Source organism: Melopsittacus undulatus, chromosome 8, assembly GCF_012275295.1.
Source record: "Melopsittacus undulatus isolate bMelUnd1 chromosome 8, bMelUnd1.mat.Z, whole genome shotgun sequence".
NCBI classification, from domain to species: Eukaryota; Metazoa; Chordata; class Aves; order Psittaciformes; family Psittaculidae; genus Melopsittacus; species Melopsittacus undulatus.
The window spans coordinates 51,536,683-51,559,266 of record NC_047534.1 but is presented as its reverse complement, the minus strand read 5'-3'; the positions used below and the strand labels follow the sequence as shown (position 1 = coordinate 51,559,266).

Sequence of the window (22,584 nt, the reverse complement as noted above, 5' to 3'; positions counted from 1 at the left end):
TTGATTTCTAATACACTTCAAAGTCAGCACAATTTTAAGCCTTTTGGCAGGTCAGGATCAAAGTGAGTCTACAACCACCAGCCACACAGGTGGTCCCTTTCTGTCACCATAATAATGTCACAACCTGTAAATGCATCTTTGGGATGCAATGGGAACATCTACTTTTGGCCACAAGGAGTGGTGTGGAAAGGTTAAAGTTGTGCCAAAGAGCACAGAGGAGCAGAGGTCTAGCCAGGTACAGGTGACTGAATCCTTCCTCAGAGCCACTTTGTGAAAGTGCTGTTATCAGGGTGTTACAGAGGCCAAATTAGACTCCAGATATTCCAAGTTATCCTCCAACATTAAACCCCAAAGCTGTCAGAAAATATAACCATTTTTGAGCAGGTATTTGCTCACTATTTCCCTTATTTTGGCTATGTGCATATCAAGACTTAGGAACAACCAGGATTGTTTAGTATGGAAAGAACACCAGTAAGATTAATATGAAAGATGTTAAGCACACAGATATAAGATGCTTGGTTTTCCCATGGATATTCAATGAGATTAAAAGGGCACCAAATGGAAACAGGTAAAAGGCTTTTTCTCCTCACAAAGTCAGAACTAGGCTATGGATTTGGATGCTCCTTATGATGCAACTAGAAGTATTTTTAGAGAATACAGAATATGCTTTGTGTGTGTATGTATGTATGAACTAATATCTGTTACCTGCTAAGCCTTTAAATAGACAGAAACCCCACAACCCTCCACTGCTGCTGCACTTCATGCCTCTATTACCAGCATATTGCTAGACTATATCAACATCACTGGCCTAATCTGAAACAGCCATTTTATGACATGAATGATATGATGCAATACGATGTATGATACAACTATCTGGTGCCTGAGTTTATTGAGTCCTAAGGTAGAGGTGTTCTTGTTTCCCCTTCTTCCTCAGATAAATAAATCAAAGGTGCTGTTTAGTCCTGTAGCCTTTGAATACTTTGGTATATGAAAATCACTCACTTTGCATATTGAAACCCAGCTAATTTTCAGAGAAGTTTCTAGGATGATGTTTGAGAAGAAAAATGCCCTCATCTCTGTTTTTCCCTTCTTTTCATTTGTGAATTTATTCTAGAAAGCAAGAAAGATATTTTATTCCTGATTGATGGCTCAGCCAACCTCTTGGGTAGCTTTCCTGCTGTCCGGGACTTTGTACACAAAGTCATTTCTGACCTGAACGTGGGTCCTGATGCCACACGAGTAGCTGTAGCTCAGTTCAGTGACACCATCCAAGTTGAATTTGACTTTGCTGAACTCCCATCTAAGCAAGACATGCTTCTCAAAGTGAAAAGAATGAGGATAAAAACTGGGAAGCAATTGAACATCGGAGCTGCACTGGATGAGGCTATAAGAAGGCTGTTTGTGAAGGAAGCTGGAAGCAGGATTGAAGAAGGAGTTCCTCAGTTTTTGGTCCTCCTTGCTGCTGGGAGATCAACCGATGATGTGGAGCAACCGTCAGATGCTCTGAAGCAAACAGGAGTTGTGACCTTCGTTATTAAAGCCAAAAATGCTGACCCTGTAGAGCTGGAAAGGATCGTGTATGCCCCACAGTTCATCCTGAACGTCGACTCCCTCCCTCGGATTTCAGAGCTTCAGCCAGACATAGTCAACCTCTTGAAAACTATCCAGCTTCAGCCAACAGGTACAGGGACTCCCAGGGTTTCCAAAAGGCTGAAAGACAACACTTACATAACCCCCTCAATTTGGTAACTGGGACAATTGGGTCTGGTGATGTTTAAAACCATTGCGTAGAAACTGCTCCTCTGGTCAGACCCTGATCCAGAAAAGAAGGTCTGAGCTGAATTTTAAAGATGAGCAAGGAAAAACCCTTGTGCTCAGCTGCAAGAGCTGCAGTTGGTGCTGTTACTGGTGTATAAAATGTAGTAGAAACCTGAAATACCACAGAGTTGTTGCCCCAGAGATCTCATGTAAGTTCATGTGCAGTGCTGGCCAAGGGCTAGAAGAAGCAAATAAAGGCTTGTCTCAATTTCTCTTTCCACCCTCCCTTTTCTGAAGGAGTGGTAAGGAACAAGAAGCACTGCATACACTGGATTTGCTTCTGCTCCATTATTTCTTACAGGATATGACAGTAGTTTCTACATTTTGTACCTATGCACCAGTAAATCAGATGCTCTTGGCTCAGTTACCATCAGCCTCCATAGACGAGTGTGGATTAATTGAAGAAAAAAAAATCATAAAAAGAATCACACAGCCACAATTATAAATCCACATTGTGGCACTGGAAAAGATGCAGGTCCAGCTGTGTGATTTCCTAAGGCAATACTTCCTTGGGTATTAATCTATCTCCCAACAGCAGGTGGGAAGAAAGAAGTGTGTAATAACATCCATGTCATCTCTGTATACAAGTCCTAGGCAGATGGACTTTGAATCATAGAAACATAAACAAGATATAGGGCTGGAAGGGATCTCAGGGTGCCATCTGCTACATACCCTTGTCCCCAACAGGATCTTCCTGTCCAGAACCAATTGACATTGGTCTAATATGTCCTGAAAACCCTCCAGTGGAGGTTTCCCAGCCTCTATAATCAATCTGTTTGATTGCTTTTACCTGTATTAGTAGATACTTTTTCTTAATGTCAAACCTCTGCCTTCCTAGTCATAGTTTAAGCCTTTTACATCTCCCTCAGCACAAGAAGGATACAGAAGTCAGCTCATTCCCATGTTTTGTCTGACAGCCTTTAATTTACTTTATTTTACTTTACTTGCCACGAACATCTCTTTTTGGTCCTCCTGTCACCAGCTGTATACACAACTCATTCAATCTTTCCTTGTAGGTAGGTCTTGTAGGTCTTTTCTACCTTTTCACTCTTGTCTTTCCAACATCAGCCTGCTCCAAATGGCCAGAGTGTAAGAATGGTATCCACTGGTCATCTCTTACCCTATCCTTTCCTTGTGGAGTCATTGCCCTTCCCATATTTGTGCAGCTTCTGCCTCAACATAAACTAGTATATGACTAGTGCTCTTGAGCTGCTCTTTCCTTTTCAAACCACTTCGGTCTTGTCAAGATCATTTTGAGTCCCTCTGACCACCAGGTAGTGTGAATAACTGTGCCATTTGCTCACAGATAGCTGCATCCACCTGCTTCTAATATTCCTGGCTAAATGATAGACACCTTGTAAGAGTACCCATATTTTTCCTTCTTCATCTGCTATCAGACACTTTTGATAGGAGTCTCTTCCACTGCTCCTGAACCTTAGAAAAAGTGTCTGAAATTGCAATGCACCAGGCAATGTTTGATCCCTTTTCCTATCTGTATGGCTCAGCAGAAGCTATATTATCATTCCAGTCCTATGCATTAGCCCACCAAGTTTCCAACATCCCTCTTCAATAATAAACTTGATCTGAAGTTTGCATTAAGTCTTCAACTGCCTTTGTTAACTCCATTATTCATAAGATTTTCTTCAGAGGGACAGATTGCACTCCTGCTTGTCCCACTTGACACTGCTATAAACAAGCCAACGTTGCTTTTGGAGATACCATCCATCAGTTGCTGTTTGAGAAGCAGTGATGCTTTCTGCTTGACTGAGCTGAAGCTTTACAATTCTGTTAATAGCAGAATGTATCAACAGTTCTCTAATCTTTGCCATCCTAGTCTTGTTTGTGTTGTTTTTAAAAAAAGAATATTTGGACAGAATTAATCTTTTTTTTTTGTCCTTGAAGTCATTAAAGATAAAAAAAATCAGTTAAAAAAAATCTCCAGTGTCTGTCATTTTAGAAAAGATTTCACCATTTCACTTGGGTGTCTTTTCCAGCAAGTTTTCATTTTACTTGAGCATGAGCAGGATTATTTATTTCTAAGTTCAGTGATGCCTCAGGAAAGCTCTCCATCTCTCACTGCCTCCCTGCAAGCACCCTCTCTGCAGTATGCAATGCCCCAGACTCCTATTGCATATTGCAAAGCCATATGTACCAGCTTTGCAATCTGATTTACTGGATTCACACAGCTTCTCCCAGCCTCAAGTAGGAGATGGCACCCAGAGTCCCTTGGCACCCTATTTCCTATGGCTCTATGATTCTATGACTCAGTGGATAAGGCATGGCACGTGTTGCGTAGCATTTTCCACTGACTTCCATCCATCTGCCTCTTCACCAGTGATTGCATCTGATGGCAAAGGAACCAAACCATACATCCTGACTCCTCAGTTTCCCCTCCCTGAGCTTTTGTACTCCTTCAGTTCAATGTATGTGGAGAATAATAACCACTGCAAAAGAGAATCTTACTTATTCCCCCCTTCCCTTACTTGTCTCAAACAGTAGTTGAGAGAGGTGAGAAGAAGGATGTGGTGTTTCTAATCGATGGCTCAGATGGTGTCAGAAGAGGTTTCCCTCTACTGAAGACCTTTGTCCAAAGAGTTGTTGAAAGCCTGGATATCGGTCGTGACAAAGTCCGTGTCGCTGTTGCACAGTACAGCAATGCCGTGCAACCCGAGTTCTTACTCGACACCCATGAAGACAAAGCAGATCTCATCAATGCCATCCAGGAGCTGAAGATTATGGGAGGATCTCCTCTGAACACTGGAGCAGCCCTCGACTATCTCATCAGGAATGTGTTCACTGTGTCGAGCGGCAGCAGGATAGCAGAAGGCGTCCCACAGTTCCTGATTCTGCTGACTGCTGACCGGTCCCAGGATGATGTGAGGAGGCCCTCGGTGGTCCTGAAGACAAGTGGCACTGTGCCCTTTGGCATTGGGATTGGAAACGCTGACATCACAGAGCTGCAGACCATTTCCTTCCTCCCAGATTTTGCCATTTCTGTGCCTGACTTCAGCCAGCTGGATACAGTGCATCAGGTCGTCTCCAACAGAGTCATCCGCCTGACCAAGAAAGAAATAGAGTCACTTGCCCCTGATCTGATTTTCACGTCACCCAGCCCAGGTGAGAAGATGTTTGTGTCTGCACCGAGAGCCAGCAGCAGAATATGATGTTTAATAACATCATGGTTGCAACACAAACTGAGAAAAACAAGTGGTCCCAGCTAAGATCCCAAGTCCATCTTGGTCTCACTGTTGATGCACTTTAGGGTTGGTAGGAGCTGTGTAACTTAAGCTGAGCCACCTTTAAGCCCAGTTCCTCAAGGTCATCCTTGTTGTATCCTCATGGAAGACCCACAAAATAAATGCTAATATCTTGATCTTATTTTAAGTTGTGATGGATTTTAAGTCCATGCTATTCCCTGTGGAATGGAAAATGCGTCATTTAGATGCTACAGGGACATCTTCGCACCACTATAAATCAAGGTCAGCTTCCTGCTGAATGTAAGACCTGCTGATGTGTGTTATGTTTGCCACCTGTATTTACTGGGGGAAGGGAAGCTGGAAGCAGGCATCAAGAAAAGGATCAGATCTTCCATTTCTGGTCTCTCTCAGAATGAAATCCAGCCAGTTTATGCCTGGGGTGAAGGGTACGCATCCCAGATCAGTCCGTTTGAAGCCCTTCTAGCAGTACCTTCCCTTCAGAACCAGACTGCTTTCCTCCATCCCCATTTATCAGTGTGGTATTCAGCAATAATTGAGGCTTTGTCCTGCATTATCACTACAGAAAACATTGTATTAGGAAGCAAAAACTTATCCTGGAAAGGCAGAAGCGGAGAGAATAATAGAATAGAAGCTTTCTTAGAGGACAAAGCCAAAGATAGAGGGGTGGTACCGAGTGTAAAACAGCCCCGGGCTGCCTGGAAACCTGCTCTGAGTAAGGAATGTCACCAGGCTACATTTCCTTGCATGGAGATCCCAGAAGGAATTGTTGCAGGCTTCCCCTGCTCCCTCTTGCTTCCTTTGCTCTGGAAATTGCTGTTCTTGCACTCCCTGTGGATGTGCCTAGCAGACTGGTCCTCTCTGATATCTCCTGCCTGCTGAGAGCCACAGGAGTTATCACAAGCAATGAAACAATGAGCATCATCCCCATGGCCAAAGACATTGGCCAGGGATGTAGATAATGAGCTTAGCTGTTCTCCATAAGCAATGTGCGATGCATCTTCTGACCACTGCCTTCCTTCCTGCAGCTGGTGTGAAGAGGGACGTCGTGTTCTTGGTTGATGGCTCCCGCTATGCTGCCCAGGAGTTCTACCTCATCCGCGACCTCATTGAAAGGATAGTGAACAACCTGGATGTGGGCTTCGACACCACCAGGATTTCAGTGGTCCAGTTCAGCGAGCATCCGCATGTGGAGTTCCTGCTCAACGCGCACTCCACCAAGGATGAGGTGCAGAGCGCTGTGCGGCGGCTGCGGCCGCAGGGTGGCCAGCAGGTGAACGTGGGGGAGGCCCTTGAGTTTGTGGCAAAGACCATCTTCACCCGGCCCTCCGGGAGCCGCATAGAGGAAGGTGTCCCTCAGTTTTTGGTCATCCTCTCCTCCCGCAAGTCAGACGATGACCTGGAGTACCCATCACTCCAAGTGAAACAAGTGGGGGTGGCACCTATGGTAGTAGCCAAGAATGTGGATCCTGAGGAGATGGTACAGATTTCCCTTAGTCCTGATTATGTATTCCAAGTCTCCAGCTTCCAGGAACTGCCGAGCCTCGAGCAGAAGCTGCTGACTCCTATTGAAACCCTGACAGAGGACCAAATCAGAAGGCTGCTGGGAGATGTGCCACCTTCTGTAGGTAAGGCTCTGTCAACACCAGCTGCTTCTGTGTTGCTGTTCAAGTAAATGTTGCCCAGATGTGTAAGTAACTTTTCATGCCTTCTCTATAAACCAAGGTTTTCCTCAGTTAAAAGCAGAGGTGCAGCACATGTACAGTTTTAGAGAGAAACTGTCAGATACATAGAAATTTGACCCAAGTACTTAAATACATTATAACTTGTGATTTTCAAGTCAGGTACCTAAGTATGTTACTTATTTTGATTCAAATACCACAATATGTACAACTGTTTCTTCCCATTTAGCAGCTATCCAGGAAAGAGATATAAATCTGGGGCAAAATGAAGGTGGAAACACTGACAAATCCGGAGAACAGTGTTAATGAACAAACCAGATAAGGCTCTGAGAAATGCACAATTTGAGTATGAGGCACACTGTTAATGCACACTTGCACACAAACTCTTTTGGAGAGGCTTCTCAACACAACATGTCTAAAGTTGGCTAAAATATGCTTTGCAGTTTTACATCACACAACAGATATAGCACAAAAATCCTTCAGCACAGCTTAACCAAGGACTTGGCACATAGTTTCCTCTCTTCTTGCTTTATTTCTGCAGATATTTCTGGTGATGAAAAGGATGTAGTCTTCCTCATTGACACCTCCGACAGTGTCAGGCCTGATGGGCTGGCTCACATTCGGGATTTCATCAGCAGAGTTGTTCAGCAGCTGGATGTTGGGCCAAACAAGGTGCGGATTGGTGTGGTGCAGTTCAGCAATAACGTCTTCCCTGAGTTCTACCTGAAGACCCACAAGTCCAAAAATGCTGTCCTGCAAGCCATCCGCCGCTTGAGGCTTAGAGGGGGGTCCCCTCTGAATGCTGGAAAAGCCCTAGACTATGTGGTGAAGAATTACTTCATCAAGTCTGCAGGGAGCAGGATAGAAGATGGAGTGCCACAGCACCTCATTCTCATCCTTGGAGACCGGTCTCAGGATGATGTGAACAGGCCTGCTAACGTGATCACATCAACGAGCATCAAACCTCTGGGTGTTGGAGCCAGGAATGTGGACAGGAATCAGCTGCAGGTCATTACCAATGATCCTGAGCGTGTGCTTGTGGTGCAGGACTTTACAGAACTCCCAACTTTGGAAAAGAAGATGCAGAGTATTCTTGAAGAGCTTCCAATACCTACAACAGAAACCCCTGTGTTTCTAGGACCTGGTAAGACTCCTGTTCATCCTGTAGACTTCTCTGGACAGAGCACAGATAAAATTGGTTTTGTGTTTCCATATGAAATGGTTCCATACTAACACCTTTTGAATCCCAACCCCTTAGTTGCATTCATTTAAAGAATACTCAGAAGATTACTTTGTTGAGTGTATGAAAGAACAGAATTAAATTTGAAATAAGATGAGGGTGTCTATCACAAAACCAAGAAATGCTGTATGAAGTGCAGTAAATGTTGTATAAAACCTTTCTAGTTGTCTGTATATGTAATTATAGAATGGTTTGGGTTGGAAGGAACCTAAATGATACTCTAGTTTCAACTCCCTGCCACAGGCAGGAACACCTTTCACTAGAGGAGCTTGCTCCAAGCCCCTGTGTCCAACCTGGCCTTGAACACTGCCAGGGATGAGGCGCCCACAGCTTCCTTGGGCAACCTATGTCAGTGCCTCAGCATCCTCACAGGGAAGAACTTCTGCCTAACATCTAATCTAAATAAGAGAGAAACACGATGACACTTCACAAAGCACTAAGCATCATAAGTATGATGAATGCTGCTAACAATTATTAACAGCTGTGTTTTCTCTGTAATCTTTCCAGGAGGAAAAAAGCAGGCTGACATTGTGTTTTTGCTGGACGGCTCCATCAATCTGGGGAGAGAGAACTTCCAAGAAGTTCTCCAGTTTGTCTACTCTGTGGTGGATGCCATTTATAGGGATGGTGACTCTATACAGGTAGGACTGGCCCAGTACAACTCAGATGTCACTGATGAGTTTTTCCTCAAGGACTACTCCACCAAACCTCAGATTTTAGATGCCATCAACAAAGTCATCTACAAAGGTGGACGAGTGGCAAACACCGGTGCAGCCATCAGGCATATCCAGGCAAAGCACTTTGTGAAGGAGGCTGGCAGCAGAATCGACCAGAGAGTGCCCCAGATTGCCTTCCTTGTCACGGGTGGGAAGTCCTCAGATGATGGGCCAAGTGCCTCCTTGGAAATCACACAGAAAGGCGTCAAGGTGTTTGCAGTAGGCGTCAGAAACATCGACCTGAAGGAAGTCAGTAGGTTGGCCAGTGAGAGTGCCACGAGTTTCCGAGCATCCACAGCCCAGGAGCTGTCTGAGCTCAACGAGCAGGTTCTAGTTACATTGGAAGCAGCTATGGATGAGAAACTGTGCCCAGGAACAACGGATGTTACAAGAGGTAAGCGCCATCCTCTCATAATGTGCTCAGGCCATTCCTGAGGGTGGCTTTTAATATCCAGTGATGTTGACGGACTTGTCCAGCCTTCTCTTCTGCTTTACCTATAGCCTGAGGTGTGGCATGTGCTCAGATCTCTTCCATGAGCGTGGTGGTAGGCTACAAACCTTAGGTATGAGAGCTGCCTGTTCTTGTGCTTCAGCCTACTATATGTATAATAAGACAGTTGGGCTTCTTGGCCATTCAGTCTCTGGCATGCATGGTGTGCTGGAAATCAGAATTTGTCTTGCCCACTTGATCTCATGACGGGTATATGAGAAAAAGCTAGGACATGTGTGGTTGTAGTTTAAGCTACAATTACCCTAAGAAGGAATCCCATGATTTGGCTACTTCAAAAGTGAAGCGAGGGGAACTGTGGTGAGTAAGCGAGCTGGTATTGCTTTTGGACAGAATCCCAGCAGCTGGCTTAACTTACTACAGTACGGCAAGTCCTGCTCCCAGGATAACTGACCACAGCTCAGCCCTCTGACTTTTGAGCAAAGGTATCTCCTGAACCCCTGGAGAAGGAGAGCCACAGCAGCCCTGAGCTGAGTGAAAGGCATCCAGCAGCCTGATCTTGCAGTACTGCAGACCAATGGGCAGCTCAATGGCTGCAGGGTGGCTTCAAGCCTATGCTAAATATTCCTGCAGAAAAGTAGTGCAAACTCCCGTTGGGCTTGTCTTGCTCAGCTCCTCCCACTGCTAAGCAACAAGTGCACAGGAAAACATCAAATAAAATCAATGAAATGCAGATTTTCCCAGGTTATAATTACTGAGATGAAAGGAAGTAGAAGGCATTTGTGGATCAAATGTTGTCAGTGCCTGATGCAGAGAGAGTCTTCACTAAGGACTATGCCAACGGCAGGAGGTTGGAACTAGATGACCCTTAAGGTCTCTTCCAACCCAAACCACTTGATGATTCTAAGACTAACAGAACAATCAATTGGGAAATTATTTGTAAAACAATTACATTGCTCAATGGCAACGTTCTCTTTTTGCATTTCCCTTTCAGATTGCAATTTAGATGTGATACTTGGCTTCGATGTCTCAGATGTGGGGCCTGGCCAGAATATATTCAATTCCCAGAGAGGTCTGGAGTCCAGAGTTGAGTCTGTGTTGAACAGAATAACGCAGATGCAGAGGATCAGCTGCACTGGCAACCAGGAGCCCCGTGTCAGGGTAGCCATCATGGCCCAGGCTCGGGGGGGACCTGTGGAGGGTCTGGACTTCTCTGAATACCAGCCTGAACTCTTTGAGAGGTTTCAGGGCATGCGAACCCAGGGGCCCTATTTCCTCACAGCTGATACGCTGAGGTCCTACCTGAGCAAGTTCAGATCCTCGGCCACTGGCACTACCAAGGTAAGACAAAATGAAGGCCACTGGGATGGTGTTGGCCAGGAAAACTGACCTCTGTATTGTAATTGATAAAGCAACTGTGAAATCAGGATAAAAAAACATTCACTAAATAAATGTATTCATGATAAAGTTGGTGACAGAAGCACCACTAGTTTCCGATGAATTGTCAAGGTCCTTTCTGGACAACTGCTGAGCATTGCTGCAGCCAGTACCCATGAGCACTGCCTGGATGTAAACTATTGCTTTCCAGGTGTTACCCTGCTTGTGCTTTTGCAACATACACCTGTGTGTTATGATGTATAGAAACCTGGCACAGAAATGCAAAGCTTCATAGCCTGAAAAGGGTTTAGCAATTCCCCCATATCCTCACAGATGAAGCATGCCTTGGAAGAAGGCCCTTCAGGTTGCATGTTGATAGTGTTTTGTCCTCAAAAAGTTCTGGGTCCTGATAGAAATTTGTTTCTCTCCCAGGTTATAATCCATTTTACTGATGGTGTAGATGACTCGATAGAAGAGCTGGAGGCCACTTCGTCTACTTTGCATGCAGAAGGTAATTTTTTTACTCTTCAGGGCAGTGATTATAATCCGTGTTAATATTTGGCCCATTTTACCACCTTTTTAAATGAATCCTCCAGCTTTAGATAGTAATGAATAAGGATTTCATGATTTCTACACGCACTTGCTGCTCTTTATTGCCTTCCTGTGATATTTAGCTGCCAGCTGGCATCTGGGTAACTTGCACTGAAAGTGCTTGAAGATGCTTGTCCTCAGCTCACAAGCTCTACTTGCAATCAAAGGGGTAGATAACAACCCATCCTCACAGAGGAGGGTGTGCGGGCTCTGCAGAGCACTCACCCCATCACACAACCCCTTCTGATTCTCCCCTCTCAGGTGTCAATGCTCTCATCTTTGTCGGACTGGACCGAGTGAGTGATTTTGACAGAGTGATGCAGCTGGAGTTCGGTCGCGGGTTCACCTACAACAGACCGCTTCGAGTCAATCTGCTGGACCTGGATTTCGAGCTGGCGGAACAGCTTGTAAGTGACTTGGCACAGGCAGGGCTGCCTTGTGATGGTGGAGGAGAGCTGACTCCGGATCTCCTGTGGGGCTGAACTGAGGCTGAATGACACCCTGCTGGCCCTGGTCCTCTCCCCTACCTGCCTCACATTAGCGCTTCTTACAGATGCCACAGCAAGGAAAGCTAAGAGCAGACCGTGGCGTTGCCTGGTCTCGTACCACGCCTGAAGCACTACTCTGGCCAAGGCTACAGTGCATGGGATTAAGTCGAGTGGGATAGGATAAGATGCCATCAAAAGCTGGTGTGCCAAAAAGCCCGCCATCCACCTGTATTTATATTGTAGGGTTTTTAACCTTGTGTGTAATGCACTGTCATGCCTTGTCAGTGCTAAACTTCTTACAGAAGCCCTGCTTTCTAGGTTTCTTTCTCCAAGATGATAAACTGCCTGTATTTCAGACATACTTTTAACAGGTGAAGGAGTTAGCCTTTCTTCTTCTGCTTCTCTGCCATATATGAAGTCCCTCTGAAGTGTGTTGGGTAAATTTGCCATCAAACTTGGTATGTCCAGTTCCTCCCAACTTCACATCTGTTACCAGCATCATTAAGCTTCTTTTCCAGGTTGGGCTTAACTGCTGATCCCTGTGGTATCCTCGCTGGGCCCTTCTCCACAAATCAGCATGCAACCACTTGGGAGTAAACCTTGGGTTTGGGGATCACAGCTAGTCCTCAGCTCATCCCCAAATAATTCTGTTGCCTAGGAAATCTTTTCAAGATGTAAATGTACAAAGCTGACAGGAAGCATTTGCAGCCAGCAACGTACTTGGCAAAGAAAGTGATTTTTTCCTTCCTATAGGATGATGCAAAATCAAGCTGTGATTTCTCTGAACCCCTTTCTTTCTTTCTGCCTTTTCTCATCATTTGTTGTGTATTCACAAACTGCCTTCAGCCTGCAGGTTGCTGGCCAAGTGTTCCCTGCAATGACTTTCTTATGGGCTATTCCACATATGTTTCTTAGGAGATGAGATTGCTCTCTGCAGTACCGGCACTGCTCTGGGGACTGAGCTACATGCTCTCTACAAATTCTGCCCCATACTGTTCCTATTTAAACCCTTGCCTCTGATGTCCAAAAGAAAATTGACTGCTGCTTCCTAACCATGCAACCTATGCAGTCTGCCGACACACGCCTCCTTCTCCTGGTATGCTGTGGGTGTTTCAGAGTAGACAGACCCCAGAATGCTACCAGACTGGTAATAAGTTTGGCACAGGGACAATTCCACAGATGTCAGATGTCAGGACCAGTTACACGGACAGGGGCTTGTAGGAGTTACAGTGCTGGTGCTCTGCCAGGTTTTAACACCTTGTTGTCTCGTGCATTTTGCTGCAGGACAACATCGCAGAGAGGACTTGCTGCAAGGTCCCATGCAAGTGCTCAGGGCAGAGAGGGGACAGAGGTGTGCCAGGCCCCATAGGACCAAAGGTAAGTCACTTACCTGGGGATGAAGGGCATTTTCACGCAAGGCCAGTGTCCACTATGGTGGTGATGGGTGGGTGTTGTGCAAGCTGCATACACTGTAGTGGGTGATGCTAACAGGAAGCTCATCTCCATTCGTCCCCCATTTTAAAGCTGGCCTTGGGCCATGCGTAGTGGTTGAGAGCTGCTCTCCTCCATCACTAACAACCTCTGTGTTGTAAAAGAAGGAAGGGGTGAAGTGTCATGTGAGAGTATTCAGGGATGTCAAAAGGAGATGGTTTCTCTCATCAGCTTGTTTACACAGGTGACCAAGCAGACACTGTGCAAATCTGGGGAAATCTTGAGTATCAGTTTAGAGGGAGATCATATGTAAGTAATGCAAAATCCTCTTGGTTCTCTTTCAGGGTACCACAGGTGATCTTGGCTACGGAGGCTATCCTGGTGATGAAGGAGGACCGGTGAGTGATTGCACCTGCTCTGTACAGTACTGTTCAAAGAAAGGACCTCACCATAGTGGAAGCTTTTTCACTAAATATTTTCTACTTGGGATATGGGCTTGGAATAGATGAGGAAGCAAGCAGAACTTTGTGTTTTCCCACCTGATGGCCTGAGTTGTTGGTCACAGTTCCTCCTGGGTCAGTAAGGAACAACTTGGGAAGTGAAGAAGGCATGATAGGGGCATTAGCTCCTATTATTCGACATGATGCAGCTGTGTGCTGTTCCTCCAAGGCAGGTAGGATTGTTTGCAGCTCGTCCCAATCACCTCTGAGCAGGGCACAGTGATTATGAACACAATAAAAACCCCAACTGCATTAAGGCTTTAGCCTGTGTTAAAGTTGCTTGTGTCTGGTGGAGCTGAGAGATTTCAGTTAGCTCAGGAGTGGGAGCAGGAAGCTGTGTTTTGAGCCATCCCAGTGGCAGACAGTGTGAGTCCCATGACTTCTTACTAGCACTGCTTCATCCAAGCTCTTGATGAATCCCACGTCACCCCTGGAATAAACAACTCCCCACGCATTACACCCAGGAGGTGAAGCTGAGGCCACGGGGCTGGTGGTGCTTATTGCTTTGCCAATAGTCCAGGCAGGGCCAAATGCTGCTGTCAGATATCATGTGCGAGGCAATGTTTTCATGGGGCTCTAAGGTCAGGATGGGGTTAGATGTCTTTGCAGAGCTTGGAGGGGTTCATCTTGTTTTATTTTGAAGAAGTTTTGTAGTTTTGTAAAGCTCTTTCATAGCTGAGAGCTTGGGAGGGGCATTTCTCAGGGATGAAGTCTTGGAGTTGGTCTGTGCGTGAGGAAGGTTGGCAGGAGATGGTGAGGTTTCTGGGCATTGGCCTTTCAAAACCTGATCCTAAGTTTAGTCCTGTGCTTCCAAGCCACCTCCTGTGCTTGCTGGTAGGTAAGTTAGCTGAAGAAACACGCTTAACAGGCAAACCCTGACCATTGTGCTTTCCCTTCTATGCAACAGGGTGAGCGTGGACCTCCTGGTGTGAATGGGACACAAGGTTTCCAGGGATGCCCCGGGCATAGAGGAACCAAGGTAGGTGCAGAAGCAGCCTTCTGGAGCAGACCCAGAGTCCAGTTGGTGAGAGTCCACCGAGGGCAACTCCTGCTGCTTTAGGATGCCACATGAGAGCTGCTGCATCCACCTGAGTGGTGTTGTCCTCCTGGCCAAACACTGAGGCTTCCAGCTGGTGTCATGGTTTTAGCATTGCCATTGAAGAACACAAGGGCAGCCTCGCGACCGAGGCTCAATCTGCAAACAAGGCTGATCTATTTTGTGCAGGCTCTAGGGGAAAGATGTGAGAAGAGATGGATTTGTTCTGAACACCAAGAAGTGTGTGCCTTGGCCCGGGGGTGGGATGGTGTGTGGAAGGAAATCTGTTGAGGAGGGGGGAGAAAAGTGAGCCATGGCCGCTGCTTTAAAGAGGAGCCTTGAGCAAATGGCTCAGGACAGCAGCCACAAGCCAGGAAAGGTAGTGAAATCTGTAATACTTATGGGAAATACCCAGCAATGAGAAGGGAATGTTTCCTGCCCTTTTCCCTGACCATGGGATCCTCCGGCAGGGCACAGAGGAGAGCGTGAATCAAGCCCATTGCACCTGAGATACTGAGTTTCTTCCAAAAGCTGGACAAAGGCACCAGGCTTGGATCTGGATTCACATAAAAACAGGGGCAGGGAGGAAAGGAAGTCAGTGGAGCAGGAATTGTGGCTAACGATGATGCATGGCTTTTATCTTGGTGTGAGTGTTGAGGAGGCAGCTGAGGAAGACATGAGGGAATGAGGGAAAGCAGGGCCTGCCCTCATGGCCTGCTCCTGGCTCTGGGTCTGCCCACAGGCCCAGTCCCCCTGCCCCACTGCTTCCCACAGTGGTGAGCTGGGCACAAGTGGATTAACTCCCTCTTTTGGTCTCTTCAGGGCTCTCGGGGATTCCCAGGAGAGAAGGTATGGAGCTATCTCCTCATGCCACAGCAGTGAGTGTGGGCATACGGACGGTGTCCTCCTCCCTGTGCCCCTTTCCTGCAGTGAGCATTTGCCCCTTGCCTCTCTTCCACAGGGTGAGCTGGGAGAAATGGGTCTGGATGGCATTGATGGAGAAGAGGTTGGTGCTTTTAGCTGCTTTTCTGTTCATAATGAGGTATTCTGGTGAAGCCTTGAAAGCGGCAAACATCCTGAGGTGTTTTTCTTTCCTAGGGAGACAAGGGCCTGCCTGGCTCCTCTGGAGAGAAGGGATACTCCGGACGGAGGGTAGGCTCTTACCATGTTTACAACAGGGCTAAATGGTGGTGAAAAAGAGGGTTTGGGCCGGGGGGGTGGATGGTAGCCCCCATGCTCTCCTCAGGGTGCTGGTGGCAGGCAAGGCCCGTGGTTTGCTGACTCTGTCTCTCCCTGCAGGGTGACAAGGGAGCGAAGGGCGAGAGAGGAGAACGTGGTGACCGCGGGCTCCGTGGAGACCCTGTAAGTGAACACTGCTGAGGTACCTCCTTGGTTCCCCAGGTGCTTTCCACCAGTCCTGGGCTCATCAGGAAGCCTGCACTCAGGCTTAGGAATGCCACTGGGCAAGGACAGGTCCAGCGAGAGAGCACGGACACAGAGGTGTTGTGTGGAACACAGGCCCCTTGGCCCCAACCTGTCAGTCACAGCTTCATCCTATTGAAATCCCCCTTCGTCCTATCCTTCAGTGTGATTATTTCTCAGATGAAAAGCTGTGTCTGTCTGAAAATACAATAATATTTAATCTAATTCAGTCAAAAAGGAAAAGAAAAATCGGTTCTGAACTGTGGCAGAGCAGTTTGATGCCTGATTTCCATGTTCCACTTACACAGATGTTTCTCATTGCTCTGTTGCTTTCAGGGGGATTCAGGAGCTGATAATACTCAAAGAGGACCCAGAGGCCAAAAGGGTGAAATTGGACAAATGGTAAAGTGTCTTTGTCTTTTGTTGTTTTGGTTTTGACAATAGCATAGGACAGAGAAAGTAAGAATAAAGGATGTTACCAACAAGGTGCAGGGCTCCTAAATCCATAAGGCCTTGTCAGGAGGAGTACCTTTGCATGAGAAAGTTGGTTTGCAAACTTTCTTTGGGAAGATGTGAGCTTAGAAGATGCTTTGTGTGAAAAGTTATCATTAGTTTTATATAATGCCTTTGGGGATGTTGTCACTGGAAACAAGTTTGTACTTGCAAATTGACTTCCCATGTTCCTGTGGGTCTGAACACAGAAGTGTTCAGGTGGTAACAGATCTGATACCAGTCCTGATTCACCTGGAACCTTTGGGAAAAAGCTTCACATATTTGGAAAACGTTCAAACCCCATTGCTTTCCTACCAGCTCATAATAAAAATTTATCCTAAATGTCAGGAGGTATTTACCAAAGAATGAAATGTTGGCTTGTGCTAGCTCAGAAACTGGATGCAAAGTCTGTGCAAGCTGTTAGAAGGATTTCTACTGATGTGGGAATAGTGAATAACTTGTGTGAGAGCATGGAAGATCAGTTGTGTGAGACTTGAGCCCATTTCCCCAGTGCTGTTCATCTCAGGGCTCTCACTTAAGTTTTGCTTCCCCCTTAGGGAGAGCCAGGACCGGTGGGGCCGGGTGGCCAGGACGGTGAAGTCGGAAGGCAGGTGAGCTCCAGACCTACACTTAGAAGGGGCCTAGCTTAAACCAACAATGACATTTTCCCTCCTGCCTTCTCATGTGTTTTGTTTCACAACTGTCAGGATTTTACCCTAAATAAATCCCTGGAGAAATAAAAAAAACCCAGGAAAACTCAAAAGGAAAATGCCTGTTGTTTTCACAGCTTATGAACTTTAAAGGTCTAATCTGGGTTATTCCCATTCAAGTAAATCAGTGCTCAGACCAGGGAAGCTACATCTGACTGACTGGCATGCAGGTGTGAGGGAGCAACTCACCTATGTGGTGAAGAGTTGGGGGATGCAAGGAAGGAGAAACCATGCTTTGATACAAGACAGTTCTCTCCCTCTCTCCCCGGTAGTTTAAGCTATTCAAATGTAATTTTGGACTAAGAGAAGTAGCAATACGTGGATCTAAAAGCAACAGAGAAATGTGTGCTTATGTACTTGAGTAACAAGTCTCATTGTTTCTTCATCTGCAGGGTATGGCAGGACGAAGGGGACCAATAGGAGTTAAGGTATGTGGTGATGGAAGCAATACATGGGGCTCCTGCTATGCCACTGGCCAGGCAGCCACAGCACCCAGAGACATGCTAAGGGACATACAGGCTTTGCTTCCTTCTCTCTGTCTCCTCTCTCTTCCCAGTTTTAGCCCTCTGCCTCAGGCTCATCCCCCTGTATGCTCCTTGCTGGATTCAGTGCAAACCTAGCCATCCATGTGCCTGGGGCTGCCCATCCTCTGCAGCATTCCCTGGCCACATGCTTTGTCTCAGCTTGCTGGTGGAGTAGTGTAATGGGGCCAAAGCATAAAGGAGATTGATGCCTGCTGATTGCAGGAGGTGAATTAACCCACCAGTTCTATGCTTACTCTCTGCTATAATCATATCCTGAATAAACATCCCAGACAGCTGTCCTTCCCTGCTCTTTATGCAGCTATAAATGCCCTGAGATCGCCTGAGCTTCTCCTTGGTGTTGACCACATTTCCTCCATGCTAACCTGCATTGTCTTGTTTTGCACTTCAAGGGTACCAAGGGCTCGCCTGGTCAAGCGGGGCCAGCTGGAGAACAAGGAATGAGAGGGCCACAGGTCAGTGAGCTTATAGCAAAGGAAATATTTTACCTTGTGATGCTGTTGCATTATTTCATCACAGCCTCTTCCTCAAAGAGTCTCAGTAGTGAGGACTGTTGGGATTTGGGTATTTTTGGGTGTACCATGGCCTGGATGTCCTGTTCAGGGACATGGAGCCATCCCATTCATACCACCCAAGCTGTGACATGTTTGACAGCTATCTCTTGGGTGCTGTAGCATTTGCTTTCCCCTGTGACCTGGGATAGCGCTGGTGTGTTTCTGCCCATGTGTGTGACACAGCCTCTCTTTTCTTCCCACACAGGGTCCTCCTGGCCAGCTTGGCACACCAGGCATCAGAGGAGAACAGGGTGTTCCTGGACCCAGGGTAAACCTTTTTGCTGCTTCTTAGCCATTGACCCAGCTATACGCAGCAAGAACATCTCACTGAGCTAATAAGACACACCAGTGTGTCTTCCCATTCACTTTAGGAGCCCTTTAGGGTTCCAACTCTGTTTAACTCTCTTATAACACACTCTTCCAGTATGATTCTTCTCTCAGCTTATGGTAAAGAGCTCTTGATCAAGAGTTACAGAAGAGAAAGAGTTCAAAGCAAACACAAAGGGGTCAGGACTTCATCGTTTGGCCCATGATGGTTTGTGATCTTAACTAAAGCCTGAAGTGACTTCCAGGACATCTCTGACACCAGAGCACAACCATCTCGTGTGCTTGCTGGGGCCCCCCACTCATTCATTTCTCCCTCCTGCTTCATACTCCAGCGAGATTTGAGGCCATAAAGCCAGGCACATCCTGCATTTCCCTGTCCTGAGCAGGACTTTGCCCCTCCTGTTTGCACCTTTCCCAGGCGGGTTCTCTAGGGACAATATAAGTCACTGCTGACACTTGCACTGAACTGACCTGATCCTTCAGCTCTTCCCAACTGTGAATTAGACTTCTGAACTTCCTAAGGTGCTTTGACAGGCACCAGCCATGGTAGTTACTATACGACTTCTATGGTCACCCACTACCCTAGTTTCTGGCACCCAGTTTTATTGACATGTTGCTAACATGCTTCTCCCTGTCTCCATTCCAGGCTGGTGGTGGACCTCCAGGAGCCCCAGGGGAACGGGGCAGGATTGGTCCCCTGGGATTAAAGGTTTGTCTTCACCAGCATTGAGTATCAGCAACTGAAACAGTGATGAAAAGCTTCTGGATAGGAGTGACCTTGAAAAAATATACTTCAGATGAACCTCCTGGAGCCAAATTAGCTCATTTTCATGCTCTTACACAGTGCAGAGTAAAGCAGGGTCTATGCTCTTGTTCTTTCATTGGGCTCCTCTTTCATTGAACAGGGTGGGAAAAGTGAGTAACTGAACTTCACAAGTAATTTTCCAGGGCAAATTCTCAGCTGATGCCCACATGGGAAGGTGGGTGCTGGATCTCTCTGGACCTCTATAGGTGAAACCGCATGGTTTATGTTTTACCTCGCTACCCTCGCACACACACTGGTTCATTACCATGGCTGCTCCACTGTTTATTTGCACTGGCAAGACTTCCAGAGCTTGGGAGCTTCCCTTTTGCAGTATTGATGAAAAGCAAACCCCATCCTGTGGTGGGAGCTGGCTCGTCTCTGGTGTCCCCCTAAAAAGCAAGTGTTGTGTAGCATTACTGCCTGTGTAGGTCCAGCCATGACTTTCTTCTGCAAGGACAACCATAGACTGATCTGTATAAAGAAACCAGTGCTGATGGGATGGGAAAGTCTTGGAGTTGCCTGGAGTTTCAGCACATGCTTTAACAGATGCTCCTGTTTTCAGGGTGAGCCTGGAAACCCTGGACCCAAAGGGGCAAATGGACAGCAAGGCCCACGAGGAGAGATGGTAAGTGTGGCCATGCACTCACATCTTTAAGGATGTTGGGCTGAACCTTCTCCCATGGTAAATGGAGCACAGCCCTTTCCAGCAGAGGTTTTAGCTCCCTATGGACTTTGCATCCTACATAGCTCAATTGAGAGAGAGAAACCAGCTTTATGTCTTCAGCTGGTGTGAGCAGAGTTTGTAACAGTAGTATCTTCAAGGAGGTGAATTGTATTAGCTTGAAAAGTGATTTTTCACATTTCAGAGATTACCCCTACGTACACCCCTAGTATTGACTGACCTCCTAACCTGCTCCTCATTGCTGACTTCTAACAGGGTTATCATGTATATACTAAGCAGTTTTAATTCAGATTTGTAGTTTTGGCCCCACCTTTTTGTGCTATTTTTTCTTGCAATAATTTCATTTACAGAAGCACTTCTCAAAGTCTGTGGCATAAACGGGTTCTGATTGGGTATTGATGGTGCTAGATCTGTGAGGTTGAAGTGATTCTCATTCAATGCATATTAATGCCCTTGGTTTTCCAATTTTAGGGTGATGATGGACGAGATGGAATAGGTGGCCCAGGTCCTAAAGGCAGAAAGGTAGGTGTATGCTCATTGTGCCCATAGGTGTATTCACATGTGCCCAATGTGAGTTGCCATGGACAAGGAAGTAGTCTATGTCTGCAGTGCTGATGGGCAAGGGCAGAGCCTAAGTGAAGTCAAAAACATTCAGGGACAAAAATCAGCCCTGTGTGTACTCTGATAAAAAAGTCAGCCAAGATACTTACCAAACTTTCCTCTCTGCCTTTGTCTTAGTTTTGCCTACATAGATCAGCTTCTTCAAGGAGGAAGCACAATATTTTTTCACCTTTTGGCCAGAGACCCCTATGAATGCCTGTGGGACTTGGAAAACAATGCTTCAGCATCTCTGACAGCTCCTCTACAGTTGAAATTAGCCCAGAGGAGCAGCCAGACCTTGAAAAGAGTGCCTGCTTTCTTTGTATTAATCATATGTGGAACAAAGTTGCACACTGAATTTGCAATCTCATTCCCTTTTTCCTTTTTCACTTAATCCCTGCAGCTGGTACAAATCTGCCTGCTCTTGGTACAAATCTCCCTGCAGTGGGTACAGGTCTCCCTGCAGCTGGTACATATTTGCCTGCTCTTGGTACAAATCTCCCTGCAGTTGGTACATGTCTCCCTGCAGAACCCTCTTAATTTACTAAACCATATTCAAATAAGCCTTCCTGTTGTTTCAGGGAGAACGCGGCTTCATCGGCTACCCAGGACCCAAGGTATGGGGCAGCCCACGAGCTGTGCATTCACTCTCCAAGTGATGTAGCAATTACCTGTGGTCCTGTGCATGTTTAGAACTACCATTTGTGTTTCTCCCTGACCAGGGTGGACCTGGTGACCGTGGTGTTGCTGGAGGCCCCGGCCCTAAAGGAAACAGAGGCCGCAGAGTAAGTGGGACCATGGCACCTTCTCTTGTGCATAGGCAGCCTGGAAGATGTATACATCTTTTCTCAGTGTTGGCACATGTTCCTGGAATATTTCTGTTCTTCCTAGGGAAATTCAGGAGAACCTGGGTCACCTGGTCAGAAAGGAGAGGTTGGATACCCTGGACCATCTGTAAGTGTTCATTGCATTGCTGATGGAGCCTTTCATTTCCCCCTTTCAGAGGTTTTTAGTTGCTTCCCTGAGAAACATGGTAGTCCCTATTGGTGTCAGGCGTTGAAAAACATGCCCATTGCCATCTCCTGATTTCAAGTTGGGCAAATTCCTCTTTTATTTGTCATAGATGTGTCTGTGTAAATTCCTAATTAGCTGTTTATGACTGATATATATTCACCCATCCTCAAACTGCAATGCACAGCAGAAGACAAAATGCAATAGACAGCCTCTTATCAGGAACTGGGGTTTCCCTGTGGCACTTCATACTCCTTCTAGGAAGTTCTCAACTCTGTCATTTATTGCCCCACCGAGGACATGGTCTATGACCAAATGTGACTGACACAGAGCACCCTAGAAAGGGCAAGGTGACTCGGCTTGCTTTGCACATGAACCTAGAGCATGGTAAATGTCCCATTTGGGTTTGACCTCTACTAGGTTTACTTCTCACATGAGGAAACGTGAGGAAACACCTGAAAACAAGCAGGTTTTCCCTTAGCTTCTCTATGAGCCATGGTTAAGTAATTATTCCAGCTGGATACAGGGGGCACCCTGAAAATACACATTGCACTCAGTTTCTCTGTATTTCTTTTAAACAGGGACTTAAGGGTGATAAAGGAGAATCCAGAGATGTAAGTGTGGCATAAGTTCCTTCTTGTACTGAAATATTCTTTTGTTGGCTGTGTCACAGGTCTCTTTTTTTTTCCCTTTTCTCTCATTTTATTTTCTAAAGCAATGTGCACTTGTGCGGAACATCAAAGACAAATGCCGTGAGTACATCAGTGCTTTGCTAAATCCCCATCTCTACCTTTGTATGCCTGTCATGTTATACAAATGGCACTGACCAAACTCCTTTCTTTGCTTATCTTTCCCACAGCTTGCTGCTATGGTAAGTCATCTTCAACCCCAGTGTGA

General features: G+C 46.4%; 1 protein-coding gene across 8 annotated transcripts in view; it reads left to right on the top strand.

Annotated features, from left to right (window-relative positions):
* Positions 1-22,584, top strand: part of COL6A3 (collagen type VI alpha 3 chain) — a 58,407-nt gene that overhangs the window by 21,299 nt on the left and 14,524 nt on the right. For 7 of the 8 annotated variants that reach the window (XM_034065650.1, XM_034065649.1, XM_034065648.1 and 4 more), the window contains 29 exons: positions 1,115-1,681; positions 4,315-4,935; positions 6,062-6,661; positions 7,257-7,859; positions 8,463-9,065; positions 10,114-10,460; positions 10,929-11,007; positions 11,349-11,494; positions 12,860-12,952; positions 13,351-13,404; positions 14,414-14,485; positions 15,365-15,391; positions 15,504-15,548; positions 15,641-15,694; positions 15,842-15,904; positions 16,301-16,366; positions 17,014-17,067; positions 17,559-17,594; positions 18,101-18,163; positions 18,468-18,530; positions 19,236-19,298; positions 19,957-20,019; positions 20,548-20,598; positions 21,258-21,293; positions 21,399-21,461; positions 21,568-21,630; positions 22,269-22,301; positions 22,403-22,439; positions 22,547-22,558. In XM_034065650.1, the coding sequence (XP_033921541.1) occupies positions 1,115-1,681; positions 4,315-4,935; positions 6,062-6,661; positions 7,257-7,859; positions 8,463-9,065; positions 10,114-10,460; positions 10,929-11,007; positions 11,349-11,494; positions 12,860-12,952; positions 13,351-13,404; positions 14,414-14,485; positions 15,365-15,391; positions 15,504-15,548; positions 15,641-15,694; positions 15,842-15,904; positions 16,301-16,366; positions 17,014-17,067; positions 17,559-17,594; positions 18,101-18,163; positions 18,468-18,530; positions 19,236-19,298; positions 19,957-20,019; positions 20,548-20,598; positions 21,258-21,293; positions 21,399-21,461; positions 21,568-21,630; positions 22,269-22,301; positions 22,403-22,439; positions 22,547-22,558 (4,677 nt within the window). The remainder of the gene's footprint in view (positions 1-1,114; positions 1,682-4,314; positions 4,936-6,061; positions 6,662-7,256; positions 7,860-8,462; positions 9,066-10,113; positions 10,461-10,928; positions 11,008-11,348; positions 11,495-12,859; positions 12,953-13,350; positions 13,405-14,413; positions 14,486-15,364; positions 15,392-15,503; positions 15,549-15,640; positions 15,695-15,841; positions 15,905-16,300; positions 16,367-17,013; positions 17,068-17,558; positions 17,595-18,100; positions 18,164-18,467; positions 18,531-19,235; positions 19,299-19,956; positions 20,020-20,547; positions 20,599-21,257; positions 21,294-21,398; positions 21,462-21,567; positions 21,631-22,268; positions 22,302-22,402; positions 22,440-22,546; positions 22,559-22,584) is intronic. The other variant, XM_034065655.1, reaches the window with a different exon arrangement.